This window comes from Medicago truncatula, chromosome 2 (genome assembly GCF_003473485.1).
Source record: "Medicago truncatula cultivar Jemalong A17 chromosome 2, MtrunA17r5.0-ANR, whole genome shotgun sequence".
In the NCBI taxonomy this organism is placed as follows: Eukaryota; Viridiplantae; Streptophyta; class Magnoliopsida; order Fabales; family Fabaceae; genus Medicago; species Medicago truncatula.
The window spans coordinates 31697327-31706834 of NC_053043.1; the positions used below are offsets into that span (position 1 = coordinate 31697327).

Here is a 9508-nt window from a genome sequence, read left to right on the forward strand (position 1 = left end):
ACTAAAATTATAACTAAGTCTATGCAATGTATCTTATGTATTTTATGTTTTGCCTTGGATCAATGATTCTATTCTGGTCTGGCTGAGTTATAATTGAATTGGTTTAAATTTGTGTTTCAACTCATGAACCACTCAACCATTAAAATGGTTCAGTTTTTTTATCATTCAGTTTGGTTCAGCTTAGTGATATGGTTTCAGTTAACCACATTTTTCACACTCCTGGATTCAAGCAAGTGTTGGTATTATTTTTTTATATTCTTAGCAAGGTTAAAATCTAAAAAAAGTGATAAAATATTCTTAGTTGATTACAAGTTATCTGCCACAATTTTGAAGATTCATTGTTCTTTGTTGTTTGTTAGACGTGTCAAATACTAAGTTGAATTTAATTTGATGGTTTCTTTTCTTTCTCTTTACCCTGTTTCTTCCTGAACAACTTTTAACTTGGATTATCCCTTAGATTATGAAAGGTTAACTTAGATTGGATTTGCAATGGCCAGCTTCTAGATGTCACAATAGGATATTTTATGATTGCATTAGTATGCCAATATATGGATGTTGGAAATCAATGGTGGGGTGGAGCCAGAGAGATTGTTCTGGCTTATGTCAAAGTAGGTAAGACATAATCAACACAAGGTAAACCAATTTTGTCTTTGTGAATTAGTTTTTTTCTTACTATTGATTGTGTTCCCTTCACCACCTGTTTGTTATAATGCTTCATTGAACATTCAACACATATTTGCCTGATGGTTGATTATCTGTTGTAACACCCCGTTTTCCCAATATGAAAATTTCTTAAACATTTATCAGAGTAAACAACATAAACAAACGGGATATCACATTTAACATAATCCAATAACAGTTAAATAAAAATTTAACCAAATAACTTAAACGTTGCAGCGGAAAATTGTTTCATAAACCATAAATCGTTTTTGGCACGTAGGCCCCATAAAAATATTTCAACAGTCAATCCATAACATTATAAAAATAACATAATAGTCACGTAAGAGAATGAAGCATGCATATCAAACACCCCATCCCGTTACGTATCAGAGCGACCTAGACGACACAGTGAGGCAAGGTCACTCACAAACAACAACTGCACACTAAGCACGATCACCTGCAAGTTACTCATACGAAGAGCAACATTTTCAAGCAGAAGGGGTGAGATTTCATAATACAATAACATCAATCATTATAATTCAAAAATCATAACTAACATCATAATCAGTCTTAATCAACTTTGCATCTTTAATAAACAATTATCACATAATCACAACTTCAATCATCATCAATAACAATATCATCTTTAAACTCGACAATGCGACAATGCAACTTAGACACTTATATGCATGTGGTACCAATCGTCATCACAAGTATTAATATACTTTCGTCGTGCGGAGGACAAAGCTCCTAAACGTGCGGAGGACAAAGCTCCTAATCATGGTGAGGACAAAGCTCAATGAATGCTAATGCATGGACTTTAACAACAAAGTACCTTAATCAACTTATCACTTATACTTCCAATAATTTGGAGATCATCATCAACTTATTCATAATCATGCAACTTAGTTAAATAACAAGCATAATCAAATCACATAAACTTAAATAACAAATCATTCTCAATAGTTTCTTGATCATTCAACAACAATTCAAGTAAGTATAATTAAATCCATAATTCACTTCATAATCATTTAACAATCCATAAAGCTTCACAGTTCTTGATCATTATCTTTAATAGGTCACACTAAGTACCTAAAGCTCCTTTCTAACCAATCCCAACAACTCAGGTCTCACAATGCACCAAAACTCTCAATTCTGGAAGTGCTCGCGAGGCGAGAGCATCTGCTCGCCATGGCGAGTACAAGCCAACTTTCCAACTAAGGTTGTTCCAGGTTCAATCTCATTCCCATTCGTTCCCTAATCATTAGTAGGTACCTAAAGGTACTCAAAGGCATCTAAGGTTCAACTCAAAAGTCAAAAACTCGAAAATCAACATGCTCTCTGGTCATACTCGCTATGGCGAGTAAGGTTGTTCGCCGTGGCGAGCTGTACCAAAAAGACTCGCGAGGCGAAGGGGAAAGGCTCGCGTGGCGAGCGATGAAGCTCATCACTCGCGAGGCGAGAATCATAGCTCGCTATGGCGAGCGATGAATTTTGGCTCGGACAGAATGCACTTTCTACACGAAAATCATCATCTAACATAGTTCTAAGCCTAGTTTCAAATCCAGAATTCATCCTAAACATATTCTAAGGTTATAGGATGGTTTCTACATCAATCTAACACAATTTTACCGTTTGATCATCAATTTTAGGGTTTTGACCTAATTCCAAAACTTTTCTAAATCAATCATGTACTTGCAGAAAAAGTACAATAAGGATTCTAGGGTTAAGAATCGTCTATTAGGGTTTAGACTGAATATTGAATGCTTGAGAGTGCTCTCAAGGGTGGTATTTATAGCCTTCTATGGGCTTGAGTTTCGGTTGCTTAGTCTCCAAGTAATAGGGGTATTTAGGCCTTTTGGGCGGTTTCTAGAAGATTCTAGAGGTTTAGAAAGGCGGCTTCTGCGCCTTGGGCCTTGGGGCTTTCTTCAAGGGCGCTGAGTCCTTTCTGAGGGTCTAAGAAGCCCTTTTGGAGGTCTTTTAGGTCCTTAGGAATATTATGACGGTCCACAGCCCCCAAGCACAAGTCTTGGTACAAGGCGTGGTGCTTTAGAGCTGAAGAATAGATTTAGGCGGCTATCGAGTCTGTAGCGTGGCGACGTCTTATAGGATAACGCACCCAATTTTCACAGACTTTCTGAAGAACCTCTTAGGTCCCTAAACTCTTAGGAATATCATGACGGTCCAAATCCTAACTTTGTCAATTAATCATCAGAATTACAACAACTAACATTACTGAATTATTAGTCTCACCCTTACCTTATTGTGTAGAAATCGCAGCCCTCCAAGGTCTCTCTTGCTCTTCTCTTGGTTTTTCTCCCTTTTCTCCAAAAACGTACGTACAACAATATTTTTTCTAAACTAGGTCTATCTCTTTTATATCTCCTCTTAATTACTTATCTTATCTCACTTTCTCCCCCAAAACTATCTAAAATATCAAAACAGCCCTTAACTAAATATTTTTATTTTCTTTTCAAATCTTAAATAAAATAAGTCTCATAATCTTATCAAATCACCAAAACACATCAAATCATCCAAATCAACTTAAATCATCCTAATTCAACAAAACTCACACATATATTATAAAAATATAATATAATCGCTTAAACTCGATTAAATAAATAATTAAACGAAAGTGGGCGTTACATCTGTCACACTCCACTGAGTTTTGGAAATGTTTCATCATTTGTCTTTCATGGTTTAGGTTTAAAGTTATGCATTACACGTCTCATTGTAAAACAAGTAAAAACTAATTTTCACGTCTAGGATAACATTCAATGTATAATTTTGGAGAGCATTTGAGGGTTCAACTTTGTTCTTCATCGAAATATTTTTGGCATCTGAGGAATTTGCTCTGCATTAAGTCACTTGCTTACCGAAATTAGAAATTTTACTTTTTTAATATCTCATAATTAAACCTTATAAGATACACATGAATTATCTCTTCCTTTATGTCCTTCACGCGTCCCAGTCTGTCTTCTAATTCTCTCCTTTCTCTGATTTCTCTAATTTTTTTTCCATTTTGATCAGTTACTTTTTTATCAGTTGGTTTGTATTTTTTTAATAAATAATGAGCTTACAAAATATTTATTTCTCCATGTTGTGCTCCAATGATTTCAAACAAGAAAAATATTTGCTCATTATTTGTACTATTTTATGAAGACAGTAGTGTGGCATATGAGAACGATAAGGACCTGAAGGCTATCAAGCTTTGATGTGGCTTTTAGGGACAAGAGAAAATGAGGAAGAAAAATCACTATTTGTTATAGTATACTCTGCATAGGTAATGCCTACCAATTTTATCCGATTTCAAGTTACAAGTAATTAGAATTGAGTTTTAATATAGCTGTCTTTGACTTCAAAAATGTATATTGAGAACATAGCACAACCAGTCATGAAAAAATGTATATTAGGATAGCTTATGAAAGCTGATTTTTGTGATTATGTTGATTATTGCTTAGGATAGCTGATTTTTTTCCTCCATAAAGGTTGGTTTCAATGTAAGATTGTTATAACCGTGTAAGTCATAGCCACCATAGTGTAGCAGTAGGCAAAAAGGTTTCTTCTGTAGCAATTTTCTGGTGTTGTCGTTGTCTCTGTGCTGCTGCTGTAGTGTGTCTGCTGGTGTTGTTATTACTATTTTTCTGGTGTTGGGTTCGGCTGTTGTTTATGCTGCTAAAACCACTGCTGTTTGGCTGATTGCAGGTGCCGTCGGTGTTTGTGCTAAGCCTGTGTGTGCGCTTTAGTCAGTTGTTTGAGCAGCAGGTTTTGCTTCTTCCATGTAGGTGTTTTGGTGCTGTTTGGTGTGGCCGTGTTTTTGAGCATTGGCCCTTTGTAATATGTTTTTCAGTTCGCATTCTTAGGTGTGTCTTACACCTTAGTTCTGCTTAATAAAATTTAGGAAGAAAAAAAAATATAACATGGCATTGATGAATCCTTAAATTATTTTGAGTTTGATGTAATTATGGATGATTTTCAATTAATTCAAGATGAATTACAACATTATTTTTGTTGAAACTTATACCGCAGTTTACGTGTAGTACACTAGCAAATATGAATTTAGAAATTATCAACTATTCTTTTAATGTAAACTATAGTTATGTTGAAATATTTTAATATATTATTGTTACAAACTATATCAAGAAACCATCAATTATCCGATAACACAATCATATTATTTGGTACCAAGTCTCCGTAATAGGTACTCTCTTCTTTGACTCCACAATAAAAGTAGTTATCGGGTACCAATTCTTACATAACAAGTTCATTTTATTGTGGATGGTCTAAGTACACTTTTTGTAAAAAACGCTACTCAACTACATACGAATTGAACCACGGATCTCTTTCTTAAACTATTTAATGTCTCAACCCCTTACACATTAGAATACAACTTATGTGATAAAAAGTTTGTTTAATATATGTTGATTTATAAATAATAATTTACTCAAATGTTAAGTAGCACATCAGACCCGTGCGGCGCACGGGTCAAAAATCTAGTAAATATATATTCATATCATCTATCATGCAATGTGAAACTTTTAATAATATTCATAGCTACTTAATATTAAGGATAGCACTTTTGCAAGAACCGATTTGAACCAAGATCCCATAGATTCTAACTAAATAATACAATACTCATAACTACGCTAGTTTTATGATTATCAACAAACCCCAAACTTCAAGTAAACTCATTTTATTGATAACTTGAATTTTTTGTCAAAGGGGGTCAAGTCCTATTTATAAAAAAATGCTTTTCTCCCTAAAAAAAAATTGTTTTTCTATCATGTCAAAGGGGTTAAGAAATTTAAAATAAAAATTTTGTATTGGATATTGTACATTTAATATTAAATATAAAACTTTTGAATAAATAATTGTTATTTTCTAAAAAAAAAAAAATATTACTATTAGTTATTTTAACATGTACAATGTCATACAACATGTACAATGTTATACATGTTATTTTCCAAAAACAAAATTTTAAGTCATGTTAATTTTACACTTGCGTTAGTTAACTAGCGCCGAGGTGTTTTAGAAATGTCTGCGGAGCACAAGTGTTTTGTGCTGGGTGAAGAACATAATTCTTAAAATTTCGTTTTTTTACACATGCATGACTTAAGTCACGCCGCATAAGTTAACTCGCGCTACTTAACCAATAAAAAGTGCACTCGACATACAAAATACAATCGGTTTTTTCTCACAAAGTGAACAACGCAGGCAGTTTTTTTGTTTTGAGTGGGGAGTTGTTTTATTTTATAGAAATAATAAAATAAATCAAGGGTTTAAAATGAAAGAAACTATAAAAATCTATAAGTTATAACTTATAAGCTCAAACACTACTTTAAATATCATCTTAAGAAAAGTTATAAGCTGGTATGAAAAGTTTGTTTACCAAACACGTCTTATTTGTTCAAACAAGTTTATAAGCTAATTCAATAAGTTATAAGCTAGCTTAACGTTACCAAACATAGCCTAAATACCACATCTTAGGTAATCACACAAGAAAACATCATACAAAGCCAAAGCCAGGATAAATCTCCCAACAAAGCCAAAGCCAGGATAAATCTCCCAACAAATGGGTTCAAATTGACAAACAAATTACATAACACCAAACCACATTGGTCACACACAAACAACGACAAATACAAATAGTTGGTTGAAGTCTACTTAATAAAATAAAATGATTAAAACAGACATTCACTCCAAAGCATATTCATCACATCAACTCATCTGCAACACAAAAATTTGGCTACAATTAGTAAAAATTAATCTACAACATATGAAATCCATGTAAATAACAATTTCAAATAACAAAACGGCTTACAGAGAATGATTTTCATAACAATATTTCCATAACAGAATTGGTATTTGTTCATTCTTGACTCGACATGTCCTACAAAATGGATAGATACAGAACATGCACAAATACCAGACATATTAATAATATCAATCAAGTATAATTAAAAAATACTAAGCCTCCAATTACAGATATTAAACATTCACTTACATAATCATTCTCAGAGTTGTACGAATCCTCGTGTTCCTGAATTTCATCTTCAGTTGAAATTGGAGATTGTGTCTGCCCAACATTGATGTGACTGATGCAAGCAAACTTGGACCACCTAGGCATAACCAAGCACTTTGGAAGATCATCAAAATCAAGATACAATAGCACAGATAGAATATGATGACATGGCAATCCAATTGATTCCATTCTAAAACATGAGCATTTCAGATCAATTGGTTCTTGACAGCATGCTACACGCCAAACACTACCATCACCACAATATTTTGAAACTGTGAAAATATACCACGTAGACATTTCGTGGCATTCTGTCATTTTAAGAAGCATTGATCTTTTCATAATAGACCGAAACATGACAAATATCTCCTTTGTGAACTGAATTTCTGCCGATTTCTCCAGTGATCGCAAACTAGTTTGCATCATTGGTTGACCATATTTTGATAGGAAATCAGATTTAATTTCCCTAAACCGAAAATATGTAAGACATTTATGAAATTGTTGAACAAAATCAGTCATATTTATCCGAGAATGCACATATTGTTTGATGTGGCTATGGAGTGCCTCACAACAACATGTGGTTCTTATACCAGCAAAGAAACTTCCTCTAATGTGGGCAGTCGCCCACATCTTCTTCTTTTCATACATTTCATTGATCCAAGTGTTGTCTTGTAACCCAAACTTTTGAACCATCTCAGACCACAACTCTTCAAATTTATTAACCTCAATGTCAGCCAGCATGCATTTTTTAAGATAAGGCATAAAATCGGGAATCCCAATCTTGGTTGATGCATTCTTTAACAGATGCCAAGCACACAATCTGTGATGGGCTGCAGGGAATATTTTTGTAATGGAATCTTTCATTGCAAGGTCACCATCAGTTATAATGCAATCAAGAATTGTTCCAACAACCATGCATTTGTTTCTTCAGTCTCCCGTATTACTATCCCAGTCGCAAAAACAATGGTCTGGTTATGGTGATTAACCCCAAGAAACACAACAAGCGGGCAATTGTACTTGTTTTTCCGATATGTTGCATCAAAGGTCAAAACATCTCCAAATATCTCATAGTTCATACGACTTTCACCGTCACACCATAACAAACACTCCAGCCTCCTATCATTGTCAAAACAGTGTCTCACAAACATACGAGGGTCTTTGGTGCAAAGATCTCGAAGATACTTAACTGCACCACATGCATCGGAAAACATGTCAGCCTGAGTCATTTTTCTATACGCCGGTAGCAATCCACACAAAGCACCACCAAGCAAATCATGATTGTGATCAATTTCAAATCCAGTAACATACCAATGCCTTGACAAAATATCTAAATGGACTCGAAATTTTGCATTACACCCACATCTTGTTTCAATTTTTTGCTCGTGCTTTCGGGTTTCCATAGTTAGTCCCCTATCCTCCCTGTATCCTTGACATGAACAAACAAAGGTTTGCTGAAGAATTTCACCTTTGCGATCCCTAACAACTTGCCCCTTACGAACTGAAAATCCAGACATTCTAGCAAATCAAGAGTAAAACATGTAGGCAACCTCCAACCCAACAAACTCATACCTTTCCACATCATCTAAACAAAAGTTTTCAATGTCAATCTTAAGTATATCTACCATATCTTTTATAACAATCAGATAGACTTCAGAAGCGTGAATTCCATCCGAAAAAACATGCACATTTTCATTAGATTCATCCAGTAAACGTTCATCTAAGTATGCATTTCCATCGACATCTCCATTACATTGCCCCCCATCTAGGTTGTTGCTACCAACACTTTCTTCTCCTAAATCCTGTAACAAGATAATCTTTTAATGAAAGTAAATTATATAAAACGACAATTTCCAATTTTCAAAGCAACAGGTACTTACACTTGGAATTCCCAAACCTGCATTCACTAACAATGGATTCACAAACTGTGAACTTCCTTCCATGCTTGAATCAGGGTGTTGTGTTTTAATAACCTTCCCAAAACCATAAAAAAAGCCAAACATATATCACATACACAGAAACCCACACAACATATAAAATGTCTAAAATGTAATGGGAGTTTTAATGTGATTAATTCCAATAAAAACTGTAGTGATAAATCTCAGCAGATCGATTGTCATTTTCATCAAACTCTGTATAACCTCCACTCGAATAAGAAAATACTCAATAAAAGGAATGCGTGATAGATAAAAAAAAAATAGCATGTTGGACAGTGGATCACTGAATAAAAATGAAATTTCTAAATAGAACATGTCTTATTAAGAGGACATAATCAAGTACCTTCTTAATCTTCCAATGAGTATCAAGTGGCTTCTTTTATCTCTGATTCCTTTCCTTCCAATCAACTCTGTTGTACTGTTATGCTCATATCCTTCCTGCAAATGTAGGTTTTGAGATTTACTAATAAATAAATCCTCTTATTTTTAATTTTTATATTCATGGAAAAATCCTAAATAAAAAACCATATTAAATGTAACTATTATAATATTATTAAAACCGGCTTTGCCTACTATATACATCACATTCAACAAACTCACAGTTAGCGTCCTACGAACAACAATGTAAGACTCAATCTTATGGAAATAAATCCAACAAAGTAAGAATAAATCCAAGTAAGATTTTGGTCCCTGTCGATTTTGTTTTCGGCAATTCTGGTGCTGTTTTTGGGTTAGAGGCGATTTCTGGGTGGTTCCGTCTGTTTTTCTGGTTTTGTCGCACATAAGGGGTATTGAGGGGTTGCTGTTTTGGGATGTTGTAGCAGCAGCAGTTTCTGTGGGCTGTTTTGCGCACATGGTGTTCGTTTGTGGGCGTAACAGCAGTTTTTCCGTTATT

General features: G+C 34.3%; 1 protein-coding gene across 1 annotated transcript; it reads right to left on the reverse strand.

The window, feature by feature from the left end:
• Positions 1-6125: 6125 nt before the first annotated feature.
• Positions 6126-9508, reverse strand: LOC112419155 (protein FAR1-RELATED SEQUENCE 7). Its single transcript, XM_024776219.2, has 6 exons — positions 9214-9508; positions 8957-9051; positions 8557-8649; positions 6665-8478; positions 6482-6550; positions 6126-6387 (listed from the first exon to the last, which is right to left on the reverse strand). The coding sequence occupies exons 4-5, from the start codon at positions 7592-7594 to the stop codon at positions 6530-6532; spliced, it is 951 nt and encodes a 316-aa protein (XP_024631987.1). The 5' UTR covers positions 7595-8478; positions 8557-8649; positions 8957-9051; positions 9214-9508; the 3' UTR covers positions 6126-6387; positions 6482-6529.